This window comes from Drosophila sulfurigaster, chromosome 3 (assembly GCF_023558435.1).
Source record: "Drosophila sulfurigaster albostrigata strain 15112-1811.04 chromosome 3, ASM2355843v2, whole genome shotgun sequence".
Classification (NCBI taxonomy): domain Eukaryota; kingdom Metazoa; phylum Arthropoda; class Insecta; order Diptera; family Drosophilidae; genus Drosophila; species Drosophila sulfurigaster.
Genome location: NC_084883.1, coordinates 23,452,151 through 23,475,951, shown reverse-complemented (window position 1 = coordinate 23,475,951; position 23,801 = coordinate 23,452,151). Strand labels below are relative to the sequence as shown.

The 23,801-nt window shown below is 36.7% G+C and overlaps 6 protein-coding genes across 8 annotated transcripts in view; 3 read left to right on the top strand and 3 right to left on the bottom strand.

Annotated features, from left to right (window-relative positions):
• Positions 1-37: 37 nt before the first annotated feature.
• Positions 38-6,685, bottom strand: LOC133845578 (uncharacterized). Of its 2 annotated transcripts, none has more exons than XM_062280068.1 (3): positions 6,526-6,685; positions 1,024-1,854; positions 38-958 (listed from the first exon to the last, which is right to left on the bottom strand). In XM_062280068.1, the coding sequence occupies exons 2-3, from the start codon at positions 1,749-1,751 to the stop codon at positions 541-543; spliced, it is 1,146 nt and encodes a 381-aa protein (XP_062136052.1). In that variant the 5' UTR covers positions 1,752-1,854; positions 6,526-6,685; the 3' UTR covers positions 38-540. The 2 variants fall into 2 exon arrangements, with proteins under 2 accessions (XP_062136052.1, XP_062136051.1); XM_062280067.1 differs by lacking the exon at positions 6,526-6,685 and adding an exon at positions 3,174-3,411.
• Positions 6,686-6,918: 233 nt separating this feature from the next.
• LOC133845577 (deoxyribodipyrimidine photo-lyase-like) lies at positions 6,919-9,052 on the top strand. Its single transcript, XM_062280066.1, has 2 exons — positions 6,919-7,065; positions 7,122-9,052. The coding sequence occupies exons 1-2, from the start codon at positions 7,034-7,036 to the stop codon at positions 8,725-8,727; spliced, it is 1,638 nt and encodes a 545-aa protein (XP_062136050.1). The 5' UTR covers positions 6,919-7,033; the 3' UTR covers positions 8,728-9,052.
• Positions 9,053-9,121: 69 nt separating this feature from the next.
• On the bottom strand, positions 9,122-10,333 carry LOC133845581 (proteasome subunit alpha type-6). The gene is given in 6 exon segments (XM_062280071.1): positions 9,122-9,696; positions 9,698-9,705; positions 9,766-9,892; positions 9,894-9,943; positions 10,014-10,114; positions 10,178-10,333. Coding segments are annotated over 5 exon segments (735 nt in total). The 5' UTR covers positions 10,090-10,114; positions 10,178-10,333; the 3' UTR covers positions 9,122-9,222.
• A 164-nt stretch (positions 10,334-10,497) lies between these two features.
• LOC133845582 (ubiquitin-like-conjugating enzyme ATG10) lies at positions 10,498-13,017 on the top strand. Its single transcript, XM_062280073.1, has 4 exons — positions 10,498-10,615; positions 12,392-12,488; positions 12,544-12,688; positions 12,744-13,017. The coding sequence occupies exons 1-4, from the start codon at positions 10,539-10,541 to the stop codon at positions 13,010-13,012; spliced, it is 588 nt and encodes a 195-aa protein (XP_062136057.1). The 5' UTR covers positions 10,498-10,538; the 3' UTR covers positions 13,013-13,017.
• Positions 10,599-12,309, top strand: LOC133845580 (uncharacterized). Of its 2 annotated transcripts, XM_062280069.1 has the most exons (5): positions 10,599-10,615; positions 10,677-10,786; positions 10,873-11,014; positions 11,079-11,559; positions 11,625-12,295. In XM_062280069.1, the coding sequence occupies exons 2-5, from the start codon at positions 10,725-10,727 to the stop codon at positions 12,116-12,118; spliced, it is 1,179 nt and encodes a 392-aa protein (XP_062136053.1). In that variant the 5' UTR covers positions 10,599-10,615; positions 10,677-10,724; the 3' UTR covers positions 12,119-12,295. The 2 variants fall into 2 exon arrangements, with proteins under 2 accessions (XP_062136053.1, XP_062136054.1); XM_062280070.1 differs by lacking the exon at positions 10,599-10,615 and having other exon boundaries at positions 10,623-10,786; positions 11,625-12,309.
• Positions 13,018-15,192: 2,175 nt separating the features above from the next.
• LOC133845576 (diacylglycerol kinase 1) overlaps positions 15,193-23,801 on the bottom strand; it is a 30,939-nt gene continuing 22,330 nt past the window's right edge. Inside the window, exons 16-19 of the mRNA XM_062280065.1 lie at positions 17,185-17,340; positions 16,876-17,104; positions 16,630-16,811; positions 15,193-16,053 (exon numbers count right to left, since the gene is read on the bottom strand). Coding sequence (XP_062136049.1) covers positions 15,964-16,053; positions 16,630-16,811; positions 16,876-17,104; positions 17,185-17,340 — 657 coding nt within the window. The 3' untranslated portion in view covers positions 15,193-15,963. The remainder of the gene's footprint in view (positions 16,054-16,629; positions 16,812-16,875; positions 17,105-17,184; positions 17,341-23,801) is intronic.

The window sequence follows — 23,801 nt, the reverse complement described above, 5'->3', positions numbered from 1 at the left end:
TTTGAACATTTTGTTTTTTTTCTTCGCTTCTTTTTAATATGGCCAATGAAGTTTCGTCCACAATCAAATAAATCAACAAAGAAGCATTGGTTGTGTGTGTTTGTGGCCAGGGGGGTGTTCTAAGTACGCAAATAAAATCACTATATTGTGTGTGATGCTTAAATTAAAATTAATCACAATTCATATACATACGTATACAAAAAATACATATATAATACTAAAAAATTCTTAATAATTACAAAATCAAGGAAATGAAATCACTGGTCAATTCGAAAGCTGCTCGATGACCAACTCAAACAGTACAAAACAAAAGTCCTACTGCAAATATTAAGCACATAACTATTACATGTTGTTGTTAGCGGAAGGGTATGCACAGGTTGTTGTACACTTTGTACTGATCCGCTAGATTCGCGTCGACGGTGCGTCAAGTGTTTTGTGTGTGTGTTGGGATCTCTTGAGTAAAACTAACAGATATCTATATAAGATGAGTTAATGCTTTGATAGATGCATGCGCCCATTGCGCCTTCTACACTAGTCCATCTATTCAATTTCGTGGAAGCGCAAAATGGCGCGTCCGGGTATCTCGGAGTTGCACAGCTTCTGGATGACTTCAGCGGCTTGCTCGCATGGGAACACCGAATACGGTGGCGGCTCAATCTTTTTGTTTGCCACCAATTGCACCAGTTCCGCCAACTGTTCAGCGCTGCCATTCGATATTGGGATGATTTCCTGTTGATACTCATTCGAGAGACGCGAGAATTTCGGCAGCAGCTTCTCAGCCACCTCCTCGCTAATGAGAACCACGCCGCCCTTCGACAGGCAGTGCATGGAACGATGGAGACTTCTCGAGGTTGTGCCAAAGTCAATGACCACATCAACGGCACCGCCGCACACATCCTTGGTGCGTTCAATGAGCTGTGGCTCGTACAGACACTCGTTCCACTGTACGACGCTGACACTGTGAAGTAGATGAAGTATTCATTTTTAATATATGTTAATGAGGTTGTTTTATGCTCGACTTACTTCTTGATCTCTGTAGCTAAACGGAATCCTTCGTCGCGCAGACTGGCCACTGTGATGTCCACATTGTGCGCCCCGGTCGAGGCGAAATGATAGGATGCAATGCGCACCGCCCAAAGAGCCAAACCGCCAGTGCCAACTATCAGGATCTTGCACTTCTTATTCGGATCCGTTGCAGCGCGTTGATTCAGGATCTCAGTCACCACGGCCTGTGCCTTGAAGACGGCATTCATGGCCAGCAGAGCGCCAGTCGGCAGCATTGCGGCTTCTTCCATTGGGAGACCATCTGGTATCGGTACAATGTGCTTCAAATCCGGCACGACCATCAGCTCAGCATAACCGGCAGGAGTATCGTCGAATGGATAGACAATGACACGCTGTCCGATGCTTAGGCCGCAGTTGTTGGCCTCTGTGATCTCCGAGCCCAAGGACTCAATTACGCCAGCCACCTCGAAGCCCGGAAAGAATGAGCCCTCACGTATGCCCTGATGGGCTGGAGATGAGATCGACGACACCGATGGGCAATAATCACTCAATTCGGATGACACGGACGACACGCTGGTTATCGAGTTGGAGCGATCCCTGCGACGATAGCAGGCTCCAGCGCACACGATCTTGATGCGGGCGCCATGTGCCGGTGTATCTTCAATAGGCACGAAGAAATTAAAAACGCAGTTCTTTACACCCGGTCCGGGTGATTCAATTGACACCTGTCGGCACAACTTATTCATGTTGTGTGTATGTGATGGATGCGAATGCTCGGGATCAATTGGGGGCAAAGCAGACGTCAAGGAGAGTCCGTTAAGCGACAAAGATGAGGTATCTGTTGTTCCGCTGCAAGAAGAGATACGAATTTCCATTTAAAATATGTCAAATATTTCACAATATTTTTCATAAGAATTTGAGTAATAAGATTTTTCGGTCCAGTTCGTCATCCAGATTTCCACTTTTAAGTGATTAATCTTAATATTATAAATAAATTTGGTATCATTTCATTTGTTTATCAAATTTAAATCGAGAATAAACTGTCTTGTTCACTATTTTGAGTTTTACTAAAAAAGTTATATGATTTAGTCAGTTCATTGCAAAAAAAAAACAAATTTTTATATAAATTTATTTTCATTTTTTCAGTTCATTAAGATAATTATAATTATTCTAGTACTATATTAGTTGGTAGGATTTGAAAAAATTAAATTGGTTTTACAAAATTATTGTAAAACGTAACAATATTAATTGAAAAATATAATTTCATACAAAATTTTTCATGAAAAACAATGTAGAATAATTCTATTCAGTGATGATCTCATATTCAATTGTAAAAGTTTGAGTGCATGTGGAATATATAATTTCAAATAAAATCTTTGAAATTTTTGGTAAGATTTGTCATCAGTTTTACAGAGAAAGGAAGTAATTTCATCTACTAAAAGTATTTCTTCCGTAAAATACAATATTTAATAACATTTTTGCTTTTTTAGCTTTTGGGCATGAGTAGGCAGTTTATCATTTACATGCCTCGATTTGGAACAAGGTCATATAATAGATTTTGCTTTGAAATCTCATTACAAAACAACACGAATGAATTGTTGAATCTATAGAGAGCCATTAAGTAATATTATTATATGATCCTTATGGTGTTGGCTTTAATGCGCACATCATGACTTATCAAATTTTGTTTCACTTCCTATGTAATTCTTTATTTAGAACAACTATTGTTTCAATGCCAACCGCAATAGTTACAAACAACAACAAAAAACCATAAATAATAATAGCGATTATTTTGAGGTAAATATTTATTTGTGTACTTTGTTGCGATAGACACGACAATGTTGGAGAACAATCGAAAGGTCAAGTGGACAGGTGGATTTTGATATAAATATGCAATAGAGTTGAATTCAATTATACGATAATTTTCGTTATGTTTTATTTATTGAGCATTTGTCATGTCAACTTTTCCATTTGACAGAGAACTATTGAAGTGCCCCAAGGCCTTTGGCTTGACACCTGTTGGCACCAGGGGGAATTATCAATTGATATATTATCACTGTACTCATATTCATTATTTCACTTATTAGGGAAGCTGAATGCCATTATCGTTATTTCCATTTTATGGCGGCTATTGAAAGCTCCCATATAAATCTAAATAGGTATTTTACCTTATTGAGCTAATCAAATTGTGCTGTTGACTGCAAATATCGACCGGCATTGTGTATTGATTTTTTATATTTCTTTCACTTTTTGTAATGTTTTTTATTTTTTATATTGATAAAGCCTTATAAAGTTGTTTAAATTTATTGCTAGAGTTTTTTTATTTCAAGCACTTTCACTGTTTATACAGCGCGTAACAGATTTTTCTTTTTTAGTTTTGCGATCCAGTTGCTGGACTTGTCGAGCGCACTTCCAAAGAACAACTGAAATTTTCCTGAGACGATGCGCGCTCTAAAAAGCAAAATAAACCGGCAGCAGCGACGGCGACGGCGTCAACAGTGGTGGAATGAGTTGAAAAACAAAGCTGTACACATACTCTTTCAGCTCACACACACACACATAAGTGTGTACATGCAGAGAATGCATGCGCTGAGCGTGCACACTAAGAAATGAAATGGAAATATCTTAAATAAATGAATAAGCTTGAATATTTGCACAAAAATCTCAGGCATGAATTTGCCGTAAATTACAGAACAACTATAATTGAATAATTACTACTAATGATGGATTTTATATTAAATCGAGTGATTTCTGTCAGTGTAGACAGTTTGTTTTTGTTTATCTTTTGTTTTGATTTGTGCGTTCATACATACATATGTACATACATATACATATATGTAGATACATTTATGTATGTATATAGATATGTCACCAATCGAATTAAGAATTCTGAACAAAACAAATACAAGGCAGTCTGTAAAAAACATAGAGTTGAAAACAAAAACAAATAAAAATATTTATTTATTTTGATATTTGTTGGGGTAAACAGCACCGGCGCGTGGATGTGTTGTCAAGCGGCGTTAAGTATATTTTTTTATTTATAAATTGTTCTAATAAATTTTTAAATGTTTATGTGCATTTGAATATATGTACATATTAGGGGGCATCTCTATATGAAACGCTGAATTAGTCACGTTCTCCCTCTTTGCGTGTGGGCATTTCATTATTCCTACATACAAACAATAAGATCTATTGAGGTCTAACACTTATCGATAAGCTTTATTTACAATTGAAAATTGTTATTTATTTCAAATAAAAACAAATCAACAAATTACTACATCTAAATACATACATACATAACAAGGCCTATGTATGTATGTATGTACTTGTTTAGATATCTGTATACTTTTTGTTTGCTAACCGGGCGAGAGATGTTTGAATGGAAAATGAGGGTCAACACTACCACAAAAACAACAACAACAAACATGTGTGTGCTGCGTGATTATCACGCACTCAACGCGTGCAAAACTCGTATGTATGCAGTACATCAGCCGGCTCTGTTCTCTTCCAAACTCTCTCACTCGTTTACACACATAGAAAATCATGTGCTCTCTGTGCTCTTGTTTTGGTTCTCGCTCTCTGTCTCACCCCCAACTCCATCTGACTGGAGAAAAAAAAGCGCATTGGCCGCAGCTTGCTGCTCACAGCAAAGTTATGGTAACGTAGCGCTGAAAACGGAATACGGAGATAGAAACTGAATGTGCATACATCTTCTTTTGTGCGTAAAACTGCCTTTGTTCTTTGTTGTGTCCAGTGGACACTGTCCACAAATATAGATACATATATACATACGTATAAATTTACACACAGAATTGCATTGATAAATATTTTGTACGTATGTATCTGCATCCTGATAATAAAAATCTCAGAAATTTTTTGGCAACCTTAATGAAAGCGTCTGAGGTCATTTCACGAAATTTACAGTTTTATTAACATTAACGCAATGCATAATTTAAACATGATTATCTTCAATGTCTGAATATATTTGCGCTTACATAATATAATTGTTTACTTAGGCATGTTTATGGATTTTTCTGGCTTTCACTTTTAGAACATGATAACGACCATACTCAACAAATGAAATTTTTCACTTTGATTCAAATTGAGTTAAACAACCTTTACCCTGTAAATATGAAGGCACAGATTTACTGATTTGACTTTAGTGTCGTTTCAGCTCAAAAAACTCCTTTTACTCACGTTGTGTTTACAGGGTGTGGAAGCGAAAGTGCCATAAACTTTATAGCATTAAGTTTGGCAATTCGAATTTATCGAAAAACACGCACAGTCTTACAAAACATACATATATACAAGTACATATGTATGTGTGTATGCGTATTAATTAAGTTCAATTTATGTTGTCGTGTTCAATAAATGAAAACAATGTCAATTGCAAAAAAAGAGGATGGATCAATTGCTAAAATTCGACTTGTGAGATCAGCATATGTTGCCGTTCTTCAAATGTTAAATGAATTCTTGATTCTTGTTATTGTTTTTGAGAAACTTTTCAATTAAATTCATTTGCAACTCAGTTGCGAGTCTCTGTGGAATTCTTCCATTCAATTATACATATTTCTTAATCAATCAAATGATGATTTGCATTTGTCGCGCCTTAAAAATGTAGTCCAGTTGTTTTTAACGCGGCCTGTAAATCATTTACAAGTCATCTAAATAATGTAACAGAGATTATGCAGCAGCAATGGGACATTAAATTTTATTGTAATCGTTTTGCTTGCATTTAACCGGAATGAACTCTCTATACATCTTGATGCTATTTATAGGCCCTTTGTTTTGTTATTCTCAACGATCGCAAACGAGCACAAAAGGCCATCCATCGCAAGTGCTTTGCGGGTTGTGATTATGATTATTGATATTAATTTAATTTACAATCCTCATATAACTACACTCACACAAACATAGATTTGTATACAACGCACTCTTAGCATTTATTAATTGCTGCGTGTGGCTTTCTTTTGTTTTCAATTTGAAGACTGGACTGTGGAGCACTTTTGACGTCGAGTGGAATCTCCAGGGGCTGATAGAATGGCCACGAGTAGCTTATTTATTTGTTATGCACTTAATCAATATGGTCATCGCAATGAATAGTTGTTTATGCAAAAGGTTTGTTTTCTTTAATGGGTACTACTGCTTTTGATTAGATTCCGAATATAGGTATTAACATAATATTGCGTGCTCAAAAACTATGTTGCTTTGGGTATGTATATTTATGTATGTATGTATGCTCAAAAAGTATTTACCAATGTGTGTATGTGTGTGTATGTGAATGTGTGCGTTTACGCAGACGCCCAATTTTGGCATGCGACTTTTGAATTACGCAGCGAGAATGTCAGGGAAGCGCTACGTGACCATTGAAAGGAGCGTCAATAATCAAATTTATGCTAACTCCTGATTCCATTATGTGTTATTATATGTAAGAATAAACATTACAGTATAGAAACTTCCACTTGTCCATATGTCTTAAAGAGAATTGCGTAATGTCGCGTAATTTGTTGTAACTCTTACCTTATAAAAATTTAAATTGTAAATCGACTCAAGTCGTTGGTAATTGGCTTTTCCAAGCTTTTGAATAACTGTTTTATTTATCAAAATAGTCAGTGTGGCCTTCGTTCCACTTGTTAAATGTTAACCATGCACACGCTTTCCGGAGCGTTAAGAAAATGCAATAATTCTTTGCGCTTCTTGTTTTGCTTGCAAATCCTTGTTCACTGTTTTACACAGGACCGTTGCCGCACGGCATACAGCTCGCAGAAGGACACATTTGACTTTGAAATCTCCTTTGCTGGATACAAACGAAACAGCGAAATGTAAGTGTAAATATAGGAAGCGATTCTGCGCATAAACTGAAAATGATTGTTTGGTTTTCAAGTATAACGGCATTGTTTGTATATTTTTCAACACTATTTTATTGCTGCATTTGAAAATGTCTGCTTGATATGAACTACCAGCCTCAAAGCTGACAGCTATAGCACTTCATAATCGATTGTGTCAATAGTATTTCTCCACCTCTACAATGTTTTTTGGCGGTTCTCGATTGTTTAGAACGTAATTGATTCTGTTTTGAAATAAATTGCATTATTTACAAGTTTTTCTGTAAGCAGACTACACATGAAGCGTACGAAAGCGACCACTTCAGGGGCTGCCAAAAAGAAGCCCAAAAAAGAAGAAAGTAGTAGCAGTGGTGAGGAAACAGAGTTGGAAAGAACATCCTCGCCGGAACGAAAATCAACTTCACCCGGCTACAAAAATGTAGATCAGTTTATCGGGCATATGCAAGATCAACGCTTAGCATCCGCAGCCGACGTGCACGACTTTGTGTTCCGAAAGAATCGCGTTCGTTTGCTAAGCGCAGAAAATGATGTGAAGGAATCCTGCAAAGGTGGCGTTGTTTATTGGATGTCCCGCGATGCTCGCGTCCAGGACAATTGGGCACTTCTGTATGCGCAGCGTACGGCACTGAAACTGGAACTACCGCTGAGTGTGGTATTCTGTTTGGTACCAAAGTTCCTTAATGCGACCTTGCGACACTACAAATTCATGCTGGGAGGATTGCAGGAAGTGGAGCAAGAGTGTCGCAAGTTGAACATTGCATTCCATTTGCTTCTTGGCCCCGCTGTGGAACGTTTGCCGGAGTTTGTCACTGCCCAGGACATCGGGGCAGTCGTGTGTGACTTTGCGCCTTTAAGATTGCCCCGTCAATGGGTTACGGATGTGACAAAAGCCCTACCAAAGAACGTGCCTTTGCTCCAAGTGGATGCCCACAATGTTGTGCCCGTTTGGGTGACTTCCGAGAAACAGGAGTATGCTGCTCGCACCATACGCAGCAAAATCAACTCCAAGTTGCCAGAATTTCTTACCGAGTTTCCTCCTCTCATTAAGCATCCACATGGCAAAGCGTCAAAAGTCAAAGCTGTGAATTGGACGTCTGCACAGCAGCAGCTCACCTGTGACATGAGCGTGGATGAAGTGGAGTGGGCCAAGCCGGGCTACAAGGCTGCTTGCCGTCAACTCTACGAATTCTGCACGCATCGCTTGCGCGATTTTAATGAAAAGCGCAATGACCCCATGGCCGATGCAGTGTCCGGTCTGTCGCCGTGGTTGCATTTCGGACAAATTTCGGCGCAGCGTTGCATTCTGGAGGTGAAACGATATGCGGGCAAGTACAAAGCTTCAGTGGAAGGGTTTTGTGAGGAGACCATAGTGCGACGCGAGTTGGCGGATAACTTTTGTTATTACAACGAAAACTACGATAGCTTGAAGGGAGTGTCCGAATGGGCGTATCAGAGTCTCGAAGCCCATCGCAAGGATAAACGCAGCCCATGCTATACCTTGGACGAACTGGAGCAGTCGTGCACCTATGACGACCTTTGGAACTCAGCACAACTGCAGCTGGTCAATGAGGGCAAAATGCATGGATTTCTGCGAATGTATTGGGCCAAGAAGATACTTGAATGGACAGAAACACCAGAGCAGGCGCTGGAGTATAGCATATTGCTGAACGACAAATACAGTCTGGATGGCCGCGATCCGAACGGTTATGTCGGCTGCATGTGGTCCGTCGGTGGTATCCATGATACGGCATGGAAAGAGCGTGCCATATTCGGCAAGATTCGCTATATGAACTACCAGGGATGTAAACGAAAATTTGATGTAACAGCATTTGTCATGCGATACGGTGGAAAAGCCTACAAAAATAATGCTAATTAATGCAGTATTTTTATATTTGTTAAATGTAGTTTGTAATCCGGTATTCTTGTATTATGATTGTGAAAAATTACACATTTTGTTTATTTGATAAAGTTAGTAAAAAACTTGTTTTATTTTTACCCTTTTCAGTGGCAGAAAATCCTTATTTTCTTTATAAATTATTTATTAGTTGTCCAAATCTGATTTGCAGTCCAACATAAAAACATCTTTCACCGCATAAGAATCCTTTTTTATTTAACGGAATCTTATCTTCAGTTTACATTCTCACTTATATTTTGCAGCCATTCTGTAATAGCCAGTAATTAACATTATTAATAATTTTGTATATAGCTTCAAAAAAAATTTCTTGAACATTCTTAAACCATACCCGTTCAAAAGTTTACATTTCTGTTAATTTATTATGATGTACCAGAAGCATTTATTATTTGTTTTCGCAAGGTATAAAATAGCAGTAGAGTTAACATCTATTATAGATCGCTAGGCACGCCTGGCGCTCTAATCCTTTTCAGCAATCTTTGTAAGATGATCCTCAATTTCCTTCTCGTCGAGAATGCGGAACTGACGATTCGACTTGGTCACCACTCCAATTTCAATGCCATTGGGCTTGAAGTCAACAGCCAAAACGCTCGACAAACAGGTGATGGCCAGTTGGATGGCCTTCTCTTCGGACAAGTTGTTCTTGTACTTCTTTTCCAGATAACTATTGGCCTCAATCATTTTTGCACCTACCGAGCATGCCTGGAAACCACAATAATAACCAGCTGGATCGGTTTTGTACACGCTAGGTCCTTTCTCATCATCGTACGAGATTAGCACCATGCTGCATCCTAGTGGACGCATCTCGGCGTTCTGTGTGTACACCTGATTGATGTCGGCAATACGGCGACAGAGAATATCAACCGGCATTTCATAACCGTATTTGTAGCGGAAGTTGGCGGCCTCGTAACGTGCTTTCTGCACCTGCGAGCGGGGAATCGGCTGTAAGGCGATGTTTAATGTAATTAGCTTATTAATATATATAAATATTTGCATGCTTACCAATGCGGCCAGTCATGACGCAGCCAATTTCTTTCGTGATGCCAAACAAATGGGTCACCGTCTCGGGTACAATGTTTTTCTCCGTCACCTTCTTCTGTGTAGCTACAACGGCACAATCACCGCTTTTTTAAAGCCACCGAAGTGATGTTCTCCTGCGAAATGGCCTTAAACGCATACTCTGCGTATTGCCCAAAAGCGTCCCAGTCAATTATTTATATTGTTATTAGATTGTTTGATCAGAAACTTACCCACTTGATAGAGGCGTCCCTCAGGAGAGAAAATGGTAATGTGTCTATCGAAACCGGCAGAACTTCCTCGCGACATATTGTTGTTTTATGTAGTTTGACTGCTGCTAAAAGTAATCAAGCACATACAGATATTTCTGTTTATTCATTTTGCATGGCGTACTTACACTTCTTGGAATTATTATTAACAAAACAACTTGTAACTCTCTGATCTGGCGGCTGGCTTTTCGTGAAGACGAAATTTTATAAAGTCATTCCGTAGAGATGGCGGAACATCGATGACACTATATCGATACCGATTAGATTTTTTAATATGAATTTTCAAAATATCGTTATTCCAATAATAAATTTTTAAAGTTTTAATTATTTATTCCTCAATTTGTCCAAATTCAAAATAAATAAGTTTAATTATTAATAATTGTTTTTCTTTAAATAAAGTTTAAGCTTCAGTTTTTCTTAAAAATTAGTTTAATACCAAAAAAGTATATGTTACTCGGTGCACGGTCACACAACTATGATTGTGTTTGAATGGCAATAGTGAATTTATTGGTATTCAACCATTTTTGGATTGGCATTTGCACTAGTGCGAATGGCAAAATAATAAGGTAAATATACGATTTTAGAGGCTTGTAACAAAAACAAATAATATTTAAGCGTATGTTAAAGTGTTAACTTTAGTGTAAAATCGGGGTTTCGCGGTTCTGCATTACGAAAATGCATGAGGATGACTTAAAAAATCAATTAACAATTGCGCGGAACGAGATTAACAACTTGAGGTAGAATACAAAAAAATCCTTGATGTTTTTGTTGAAGTTCAAGTTCAATGTTATTTATGTTACCTTGAATTCGATTACATGTGCAGACAGCAAGTGCGCAACTTACAGCATGTGCAGCGCAAGGACATTGAGACAATAAACCGGCTGCTGCAGGATTTTCGCTGTGAAGGCTGCGCCAGCAAAAATGTCAAGAGCAAGGACAAACTGGACACAATGCTGCTGCAGCAGGTTCGTTTAGACAGGTAAACACACGAAGGCTAAGCAACTATACTCATTTCTCACTTGATTGCAGACAAGCGGCAATGAGAAGAACAGTGTGAATGGATGTGGCGATGATGTGGCCCATTTCAAACCCATTGGCATAATACGCACTGCCTTCCCAGAGAAGCGTGCTGTGCCCCGTCAATCAAGCGTTGGCAGTCGCCTACGCAGCACTGTCCAATTGGGCGACAGTGTGTTTACAAATCCGGAACATTCGCTGGAAGGATTAGCGGACTTCTCGCACATGTGGCTCATCTATCACTTCCATCGCAACAACACGCATCCCAAGGCAAAGGTTGCACCACCTCGTTTGGGTGGAGAACGTGTAGGAGTTTTCTCGACCCGCTCGCCGCATCGTCCCTGTCCCATTGGCTTGTCTTTGGTGGAAATTGAAAAAATCGAAGGTTCCACTATTAGCTTCTATGGCACGGATATGGTAGATGGTACACCAGTGCTGGATATTAAGCCTTATATACCCTATTATGATGCACCAGCTCTAAGTGTTGATTTGGGCAAGTTGTTGAACCTTGCTTATGTGGAAATGTGTTTTGTAATATTGATTTTTATGCACAATTAGCTCGCCCTGCCGTGATTCCCAATGAGAATAGTGCAGACTTTTATGATTCACGCCAGGAACCCGATGGCGAGGAGTCTGATCTCGAATTATATGGCGCCGCTGGTTACTCGGCCAGCGCTTTGAACGGAGACGACTTGAGTGGCAATGCAATGCAGCCAACACCATTGTCACTTCCACCGTTGCCCAGCACAGTTCGGGTTCCCAACTGGGTAGTGGCCAGTCATCGGCTAAGCGTGCTCTTCAATGAGCATGCTGAGGCACAGCTGTTGGAGCTGCAAGTTCATAAGCAATGCATCATTGACATCTTGGAGGCTGATCCGCGTTCCGTTTATCTGCGCACAAAATACGGCTCACAAATCTTCACATTTCAGCTGAGCGAGGTCACAGTTACATGCAAGTTTGATGACAAGGCTGGCAGCGTAACTGTTGTCCAAGTGCGACGTAATGAAAATATCCAGGTGGCGGCGCTGGATGGCGAGCCACGCAACGCTTAACGCTTAGCAAAAACCAATGGGCATTTTAAATGAGTTTTAGATTCTGCATTCTGTTCCCCGAACTGCTTGTAGTAGAGTTAATTACGTGTTATTTTAAGTAAAACCAGTTGAGGAGCTTTAACATTTAAAAACAATTTCAATTTGTCGGTTAAATATTAAATATACGAGGCAAAAAACAAAACATTAAATTGTGTTTATTTGTAAATAATGGTTAATTTTTTAAGGATCAATCTATCTATAAAGCAAATATTAATTTTAACATTTTGTTTGCAGCATGACAACGCTAACTTGGCCAGAGTTTCTGTATCAGGCCAAGCAGCTACTGGAAATATCAAACCAATTAAATGATAGCTGGATATTGTGTGAAAAGGTAAGTGAGGTTCTTTGTTTTGTAAGTCTTAATAATTAAGGCCGTTTGTTCTTAGGATGAGCAGGAGCCCAACAGCTATCTGAAGTATACGCAGAAGATCAAAGGCAAAGCCAGCGAGGATCTCATAAGTGTAGAGTACCATATAGTCTATAGCATCTCTTATCAGGTGCCTGTGCTCTACTTTCAAGCGCACAGATCAGGTAAATTAATAATAAGCAGCATTAGGAAGTAAATAAATTTACACATTTTTTACAGACGGCAGTCTCTTGGATTTGGAGGCGACATGGAAAACCTTTTTGCCGGAGACATCGCGTAGTGAACTCTATCAAATGCTGACACAAATGGAGCATCCGGTGTTGTTTCGTCCTTTCATGGCATTTCATCCCTGTCGCACCACTGAAGTCTTGGCACAATTTGGCAAACCCAGTGAAAATGTATTAATTACTTTTATAAGTTTATATGGGCCGTATGTGCAATTAAATTTAGCAAACGCTTACGGTTTGCATTCGCAAATAAATAAATAAATATATGATATACTTGATAAATAGTTTTTATTATTGGTTGTTTTAAACACTGATTACAGGCGTGGTTGACATATATTCATACATATAATATATATGGTTATGATTCTTAATTGTCTATATATATTGTGGATCTACCTATACATGTACAACACATACAAATACATACGCATTTGATCAACTACATTTCATAGTAAGTGTAGTACTACGCTGCGTATGTGTAATAATGTTTAATATATCATCATTAATAAGCGGAGGCAAGTTTCAAACTGAATTGGAGTACTTAACTTAGGAATACATAATTATATATGTATGTTTATATATTTTAGCACTTGAAGCTACATTTAATGGCACATATATGAATTTGCTTCGATAGTTAGCAATATAACAATGATACTTCCATTTATTTATATTTATTTAAGCACTCAGTGTGTATGCTGAATGTGGTAAAGATTACAGTTATTTATATACAATTACTATGTTCACTCGTTAAGTATGCGTTGCTTTGGTTATTGAGTTAATAATTTATTTTCATTAGGCTAATCCTGATATATTTATAGTATTTTCCTAATTCTATGCGGATTCTACTCACTAAATTGAAGTTGTTGTTGTAAGCTTTGTTGCTTGTTTTGCTGTTTGTTGTTTGCTGTTTTGTTCTCTATGCTTGTAAATAAATACACTTTAGTCTGTAGTTTAATTCGCTTAGTGACAACTAATTACAATGCATTCTACATTTTGTGTAGTGCCTGCATTTAATGTTAGTTCCTAATTAACTTTCACTTGTCAAGTTATGCAGTTTTGCATTTGCGTATTTATGTTCCTAAGAGTTAAGTTCATCTCATTTATAATTAATGTTAACTGGCTACTGTGTGGCATTTGCATCCTGACGCCAAGTCACAATAAGGATAACCCTTGCTTGTGGGCGTGAGGAGTTGCATTGAAAAATGTTCTTTGCGTAAATTAAATTAATTTATTTACACATCTTCTTCAGTGTATATATTTGCTTTGCTTTGGTAGTCGAAATAAATATGTATGTATATATTTTATATGTGTATTTATGTAATACACTTCTTTACACATACATTTAGAGTAGAATACATATTATAATATTATTGTTTGTGAATTGGGAACAATTTTTAAAGAAGTTCTATGATTCACTCATTATTGCAAACATAAGGTTTAAAAATGCATTTTTCTGTACTTCAGCTCTACAAATATTACAAAATAAATTTGAAAAAGAGGAACCATTAATATATTATGATAAAAATGAGTATTTCTTTATTGTAGAATTAACTATACTTTCACTTGGATAACTATTATATTAAGAGTATATGCATATACTTTCCATAGATGTATCTAAATCGAGGATACTTATATGTGTTTACATTTGAAAGGAATGCTTTGATAATATCAGTTAAACTATATCTAATCTAGATTAATTACCGATCTATTGTTCTAAAAACGACTAATGCACCTCTATGATTAAATAATTAAAGTTTTTCCCATAGATTTTTTTTTGTAACTATTTACAATCTACTATTTGTAAGATCTATTAACAAACTTATTTCGATTCATATCTCGAGTTGTGTGTACTTTTGGTTTCTGTTCTTTGTTAATATTTTCGAGTATTTGCTTTGGCAATTTCATACATTTTATACATATACATATATGACTATATCAAATATACATTTCTTATTATAAACTCGTAGTTTGCCTTTCTTTTGTAATTCATTATATGTATTCATTTTATCAAAATTCATTTAAAGCTGCACCATTTCATTGATATTGTGTATATCAAGTTACATTGTTCTATATACAATATATGTATGTACATATAATAAATAAATAACACGTATATAACGTTCAATATATATATGTATATATTTTGAATTACATGTAATATAGTTAGTCGCTGTACTGTGCATATAAAATATAATTTTTTTTTTATTCATTTTATATTCCTGTTGTTTGTTTGTGTGTTCCGAGATTTAAGCCGAAATGAAATGAAGCCAATGATATGTTGTTTCATTAAGTAGGAACTTTAATCAAAAGCAAATTGAATTTCTGATAAAACGATAATTAACGAAAGAAAATGCACAGCACGCACTAATTACGACGGATTTAATTGTAAATATGTATGTTTGTTTTTGTTTTTGTTTTCTTCTTTAATGTATGTATATATAGTTGTATATTTATTTATTAATCTGTGTGTACAAATTGTGCACTATTTTTAAAAATCGCACTACAATGTTTGGTCTCATTTTAGTTGCATTATTGGACAAGTTTTGTTTAAGTGTGTGTGTGTATGTGTGTGTTTGTTGTTGTCTTCTTACAGTATCTAATATACATTAATAACAAATACGTGTGTACTACAGTACATCTAAAGCTTTCACTTGGTTAACACTGATGCGCACATAACTCTGAGATTTCAATTCAATTCAATTCAATTATTCACTTATCCTATTTGGGGAAATGCCTGGAATGCTAGCGACTTAGTACCACGGATTAATTGTTGAAACATCGCACTCGATGTGGCCGTTGAAATTATACTCGGTGTAGACCTGCTCATAATACTCGAAGTACCTGTTAAAGTCGTACTCGAAGTATTCGTTGCAGTTCTACTCGGAGTACAGTTGGCACTCGTACTTAAAGCACTCTTAATCGCACCGTAAAGCATTTGTTTTTCATTTTTCGTTTTTCCTTTTTTATGACTTAACATTGTAAAGCTCTGCAACTCACACACTAATCATTTAAATAAATATTAACAGGTTGATTTTGGGAGTGGAAGTTGGAGCTGGAGTTGGGATAAATAATAATCACAGTGCAATGCACTAAGGTAAATTGTGGACGGTGGTGCTTCTGGTGACCTTACGAAATTCATCATCCAGCTCATCGGCGGATTCAGCGGCCTGTCGCCTGTGGCCGATGAAGTCGCTCGATGCGCTGCGCCTGAATCAGCTGCACAGCATATTGAAAAATCCTCGTCCTTTCTCTGAGCGCGGCGCCATCAGCATAGGAACTTGATTCTTGTGCGTTACTTTGATCTGCAAAACACAAGAAATATATACATAAGACGTATGATAAACAGAAAAGAAAGCTAAAGTTGAGTGTGCTCGACTGTCAGAAACCTGTTAGGGAATTTTAATAAAAATTTTGGGAAAACCGTATTATCTTTCAAATACACCAAATAAAAATAAAGAAAAATTGCAAAAATATACCTAAATGTATATTAATATACTATTCCATGTAAAATATACCACAAAGTACACAATATACTAAATTCAGTATGAAGGTATTATCTTAAAAATATAAAAAATAAATATACCAAAAAATCTAAAATATACCAAAATATATATTTGGTATGTTAATATACTATTACGTGTAAAATATACCACAAAGTACATAATATACCAGATTGCCTACTAAAGTATTTGTTGCCGGCTTTTGCATTATAAAAATCTTTCATGGCTAACATTTAAGATTTTAATCTGATCGAGAATTTCCCTCCTTTTGTCTGTCACATACATCATTGCAGTCAAAACGTTTTAGAACCCCCTTCTCCCCCTTCTTCTCCATTATAGCTAGTGGGTATAAATAATAGTGAAGTATAAAACACTTACAGTGCAGGGCATTTGCATCCAGGGCTCGCCATCGATTTGCATGGGAAATGTCTTCTTGGTTTTAATGATCACTTCACTGCATTGAGCCAAGCGTCTGCCGGAAGCACGCAATCCTGTGCGCACTTGTCCCATGTGCAAACAGTTCTCCAGGCCAATCACTTCGATAAGACGATCGCCAAAGTCTGTAGAAAAAGTGTCGATTATTGGAGTTGTCTTTAATATAACATACTCGTATTTAATGCTTACCCTGTATGGCCACTGAAAGATCCACGGAATTAAAGCTGGTGGCTGAAAATTCCTTGTCGCTGGACTTGAGTTTTTTGCTCTTGCCAAATGGCCCGGCACTCTTGCGTATGCGCTTCTGGGACAAGTGCTCGCCCCACAAATTGGAGCCGCCGTGAGTATAGGGTATATTGAGCAGTGCCACGCCCTGCAGATGCGGCCCATTGGCCAGGTCCAAGGCAACGCCATCGCACTGCATGCCACAGAAAATGGAAAGTAATTGAAGTAGGTTCTTGTTCTTGTCTGTTTACATCATCTCATCTCATCACTCACCACAATCTCAATATTCTCATGCAGATTCTTGCAGGATGCGGCAAAGGTTTCAGAGGTGGCGTATTCAAAGTACCACAGCTTGTTCTTCATGCGGCTGTTGAATTTATGCGGATTCTTTTCGCGTTCCAAATGAAACTTTACACAAATTGCAGCATCCTGTGGCAATAATAATAACAATAATCATAATAATCAATCAGTACTATAGTTGTTCAAACTGAAGCACAAAGATACGAGTGTATGCATTATGTTTGGTCACGTAGCTGCAACAGCAACTGCAATTGAAAGCAGATGCCACTAATGGCAACTACGCGATATAAACTTGCTACATTTATCAATTTGCAATAGTGCAAAGTTGGATTGGAAATAAAATTCAGTCTAAAACTTTTTAGCGTCTTTAAATTCATTTTTAAAACTGAATTAAAACAAAAAAAACGAATCCATATAGAGTAACTTTAATTTTAATTAAATTGAATTTAGAATGGAAACGAAATTTGACAAATTATATAAATATTTTAATTCTTGTACAATCTTTTAATTTGAATGGAATGGAATGGTCTCAATAAAAATAGGAGAAAGCCTAAACTAATTTCAAGTGCTGCTTACAAGGATTTCGGAAAGTAAAAAGAACGCATACATATAAATATAATATAGCAGTAAACTTTAGAATAATACTCAATTTTAAATATAATGTAAATATTCTAATGTATTAACAATCTTTTAATTGAAATTGAAAGTGAATTGGGCGTATACAAAAATACCTAATAAAATACAATTTGAATTCTGGTCTCAAAATGAATTCAATATGCAAAAGTGAGAAAGTCTAAACTAATTACAAGTGCAGAAAAATCGTAAAAAATAAATATAATTTTAATGAAATTTAATATTTTGGAAAATAATAAAAATATTTGTATATTTTAATTTCAATTAAAAGTGAACTCGCTTGAAAAAATAGAATTTAAAATGTGAAAAGGAGGAAAATCTAAATTAATTGCAAGCCTTCAAAGGTTTGTTAATTAACTTAAAATATTTTTCATAGTGATAATCAAAAAAGGATTTAGAGATGAGCTTTAGACAAAGGCCATTGAATTGACCCTAAAAACAAGAAATAGTTTTAAATTTACATAGCTTAAAAGTTGTCATCAATAATTATGCAAACGAAGTAAAAATGATATATTTTGAAAATGCAGAGTTGGATTTTGTTCAAAGTAAATTGCACTATTTGAAAAAGAATTTCATATGTGGTCGAATATAGTATATTACAACAAAATCAAGCTGATGTATGGATATTTCGTTGGTGCAATGCATCCCTATCCAGTGCACATGGCTGTTTCCCTATAGGCTCTCGAGTGTTGCACAGCATGAGGGAGCATATTATATTTGCATTTTCGGGCTTGCGTCTGAATACCTGAGATTGCCTGCTAGTTAAATGTGGCTGTGTGGTGCTTGGTTGCTTGGGGTTAAGCACATGCCGTGGCCCCAGTTTGGATTACACATACGACACGTTGCACATTTGTAGGCGCATTTATTATGCATGTCAGCACACCAGAAAAGGCGACACGCTGTGGGAGATGTGGTGGGTGGGTAGGTGTGTGTGTGTGTGTGTGTGTGTGTGTGTGTGTGTGTGTGTGTGTGTGTGTGTGTGTGTAGTGTGAGTTTGGTTTGGAGCCAAAGTTGCGGTTAAAGCTTTTACATCATAAATAAGATTAATTACCGCTGGAGCGCAAATTTAATTGTCAAGCGAGACAGGCTGGTTCGGTTGGCAAAAACTTTTTAATTAGCCTGCCATCCTAAAGTGCCATTCGTGTAAAGTTGACGCTTATGCAACCTGGCTCGAAACTAACTTGATGACAAGCGGCTTATTAGCATGTGCTGCTGGCCAATGAATGCCTTTCGGCCATAAAGCCAGCCCACAGAATGGAGGTGGTGAATGGTGAAATCCTTATCAGAGTTCGCTGAATGCCATAAAAATGTTTCACTGCCATACCTTTAACAATACATAAGACCTACGGCTCGGTCTCTGTTTGTGTCACTGACATTTCGGCAGTAGTGTGAATCAAAGGAAAGGCAAAAGCGCAACGCACACAATTACACATGTGTACGCGCCTCAATTCCCCACCCACTGACCTCCCCAACTTCCCTCTCTACTTCTCTCTGCGATTCATGGTCTTTTCCTGGCAGTGTCATCAACAACGCACAAGTTCGCGCTTAACGTCAACAATTGACGTTAAACCAAAGCGTCAGCGTGAAATACTTTTCATGCCGTATTACACGGCACCTCCCACCTCCTCTCACCACCTCTCTGCTTGCTCTTCAACAACATCAGACGAGCAGCAGCAGCTTCCCTTGAACCTTTAACTTAAGGAGCAAAGTTGTGACTGCTGCGCATTGGCAGCCACTTGACACACACACACATTTACACACATACTCGTATATGACAAGTTGGTTGTGTTACATTCGGGACTCTTCTTGAGACATTCACATATGATGTACATGAGTGCTAAATGGATTTCGTGCTGGGGACAGCCAGGAGGCTGCGTGAAATGAAGCCGACAAGTGAAATCCCAGCAGCAACAATACGCAGAACAACCATAACATTGAAGCAAGACGTTTTCATATCAACCACCTAACGATACCCTGCGAGTGCTCTAAAAATAGTTCGACTTTGCAAACCAAACTGATTTTATATATATATTTTCATATTTTACACAAATTATTTAATCTGCAAACTGTGTAACAATATCTTAAGTGAAAAAACAACGTAGATTAATCGATACTAAAATCTATCTCAGCTCTAAAAGTAGTGTTAATCCAGAGATATAAGAATAACGCCTTTAAATATTTTTAAAATTATTTCAAATTATTGCAAATTGTGTCGCACACGATAAATTCCGCCGGAGAATTAACCATATATCAATTAAATTATATGAAAAAGAAATTCACGTACTATTTATAAATCTCAATACTCTGAGCTGTCCTGATATTTTTAAAATGTAGATAACAATTAAATGAATGCTTTATTTGCCATCAATTATTGATCTGTTCTAATATTGTTATCAAAATTTATTCATGAAATATTATACTGCAAATATAATATGCATAAAAAAAAGATATTTTATTTGAATTCACTTGTTTTTCCTTAAAAATTGAAAATAACACGTTGAGGCGTTTAAATAATAAACCATTATAAAGAAAAAATAATAGAAATAACATTTTTTAATGTATAGTATCTTTAATACCTTTAAATAATACACAATTATAATGAAAATGTAATAGAAATAAATTATTTCGAATGTATTTTGAAGTTGTGTATCTTTAATACCTTTAAATAATACACAATTATAATGAAAATGTAATAGAAATAAATTATTTCGAATGTATTTTGAAGTTGTGCTTATCATATTTAACTTATTCGTAAAATGTTTCATCTACACATTTCAGTTAAATACAATCTACATTATTTTATGTAATTTAAATCGGGCAGTGGCTTTATTTGTATTTGTTTTTCTGTAAAAATTATGACAAATTTAATTTCATTATAAATGAGTTGCTGCCATTGATATAACATAGAAAAAAATGCAAAATTAAGCATTATTAATGGTACGTGATGAACTTTGAAGACACAATTTAATAACTATATATATGTACTACTTTTATGGTTTTTTATTAATTGCCGTTTTAATGCTACAAATAAATCAAGATTATTTTGTGTGGTTTCATCTCATTTTAATTGAACTCTCATACTTGAATCTGGAAACTGTTTTGTTTGGCATACCGCATTGTTTGACTACTTTGCAGGGTGTTGCGAGTGTAGCAACAACCACAACGGCAACAACAACAACAACGACATCGTCGACAGTTTGCTGTAGACGCCTACAGTTTAAACAGACGCACATCAGGTCATAAATAAACTAACACCCTTACTCGAAGACATCCACACACACACACACACAGTACATACACACACGTGAAGATACTTTTGCTAGGAAACAGACGCATTTTATGGCATTTTGTTGTGTGTATTTTTATTTTGGCAAGGATTTTGTGGATCTTAATCGCAAGGCTTGCAATTGTGTGGGCTCATTGCGTATTAGGCTGATATTCAGTTACGTATCCAGACGCGACAGCCAGGCAGGCAGGCAGGATTACGAGGAGAAGGAGAAGGAGGAGGAGACAGTAAGTAAGAGTGCAAAATGTTTGCACAAAAAGGATTTCAGCTTTAGCCGCACTTGACAAATGGTGCAGCATTACAAAACACACACACACACACACACAAACACAAGCAAGGCACAAACAACTGGCAAATAAAATCAGAAAACACTAAGGACACTACTATCAGTGGGCATCTGGACAAGGAGGCGTGTTTCCTTTTTGATTAGATGATACGAGAGCATTGAGGACACAACACACACACACACACACACTGAGACAGAACTTGAGCAGCGCCTTGCTGATTTGTACAACATATCCGTTTTAGTAGTTGCCATTCTTTTCAGTTTCATTACGAATTTCTTTTTCGTTTTCGTTTTCCTTCTGCGCTTAACTTTTTTCCTGCTGTGGTTTTGCTGGTTGCTTCATCTTGTGGTTTGGGCTTGGCCAGTAAATTTCTCACTTAACCTTTGTTTATGACCGCATTAAATCTTTTTGGCCAGCTACTTAGTCGCACGTAGCAAGAAAGTATCTTTGATTTCCACTCGAGCCTTTCATATCTTGAGCCGTCTTATCTCCATCTTCATCGTCATCGCCATCTTCATCTTCATGTTCGTGTTCAGGTTTCTTTTTTTTGTTGTTTGTTGGCTTCGTTTCATGGTAAATTATTCAAAAGCCTTTAGCCTGTGATAAAACTTTGTAAGATTTCAGTTTTACATCGTTTCGATACCCAATTTCAGTCCCGTTCTCACATTTTTGCCATTTCAATTTATTGCTTTGCCTGCATCTATTTACGACTGTGTGTGCTCCTCTTTGTCAAATTGTCCCTGGGGCGCAATGTGTTTTGTTTTCCTTGCGACTATTTTTGCGCGGCAGCACTTACCAATTCCACACTCGGCCCAAATTGTAATTAGACAAGCTGCCTCCAGCCCCTGGACATGTTCTCACACACCCTCATCGCATTAATTTAAATGTGCGTAGTTCGCAGTTTTCTCCAAATCGAATTAGTGTAATTATGCTGCTCTTTGATGCCTTATCAGCAGATAAAAACAGACCTCAAACTAAGCTTAAAGCATAAGCTCCTATACTTCATTTGCACCTCAGACAAATGCCGATTGTTGGCCAAGTCCTGTGAGTCCTGCGTGTGTGCATTCGCTGTTGTTGATTGCCTTGCCCACAAAGTGCAGCGATGCATCAATGATTCAAATGAGCCTCTGATGGTTCGACGCCGTTCTTTGTGTTCGCTTCTGGCCGCATTCTCAATTGGCCAACACTTTTTGCAGCTCTGCTGAGCGCTTGCCTTTTTGCCTGAAACATTGCGAATATGCAAATGTTGTGCGATTGCGTTTCCTATATTACGACTATTGAATGATTGATTCAAATCAAACTGGGCACAGGGTATAGCAGAGTTTTGTTAGCCGTCAATCCTTCCGGGTTTTCAAGCATTTTCCGCTCGCGTAATTCAATGAAAATGCGAATTAGAAAGCTCTTCACTTTCATTTTGATTGCAGCTCGAAAGTTTGCTGAACTTTGCATATGAAAATCCAAGGGAATTGGGCAGGAAAATTCGGGGTGGTGAAATGCTGAATAAATGATTGAGTGTAAATGTACATTTATATGAATTATTGAGAAACGAAACGAGAATCCCGTGTGTTGACTCAACTTGAGTTAAGTAAACCCTGAGATATTTCTCTTAATATTATTTTTACGAGCTTCCACAAATGATTGTGGAATCCATTTATGCTTAATCCTTGTGTGATTTTAGTGCATATTACGGAATCTGTATTTGCATAATTGAGAGAGCAGTTAGATCTTTGCTTTTGATTTGGATTTATGCGCATTCAAGACATGTGTATGAGTATATATGAATATGCAAATTTTATTGCATTTCCACAGAGTGAAATAACGTGTTAAAATCAATCTTGAACCAAGAAGGTCCGATTGATAAAATCAGGAATAAAATCTTGAACCAAGAAGGTTTATTCTTGAACCAACATCAAAGTTATAAAGAAATTCTAGATTGTCCAATCCTGAAATTCTAGATTATATTGTTTCAAGAATGGAAAAATCTCAAAATTAAATCAAGAAAGCAAAATCTTAAATTAAGATTAAACTTTTTAAAAAATAGATTGTATTTTTGTATAAACAATGATTTGCGGTATATCTATTATAGTTGACAGCAACAATACCAGAAATTATAGTAGGTTCTTCTTTTAAAGGAAGGGAATTCAAAGTTTTTAACAAACAAAAACAAAATTCTTGACTTCGATATCTTAAAAGATTTTGTAATCTTAAAACGATGATTGAAGAACAAAAACTTGTTTTATTTTTAAAACTACACAATTTTTTTAAGGATAGAAAAGTTTTTTTTAATCAAAACTTGCAATCTTCTTTTCAATCAAGAATAAAATATTCTTGAAGCGAGATTTAAATCTTAAAATAAGATATTTTAAATCTTAAAGTGCAAATTT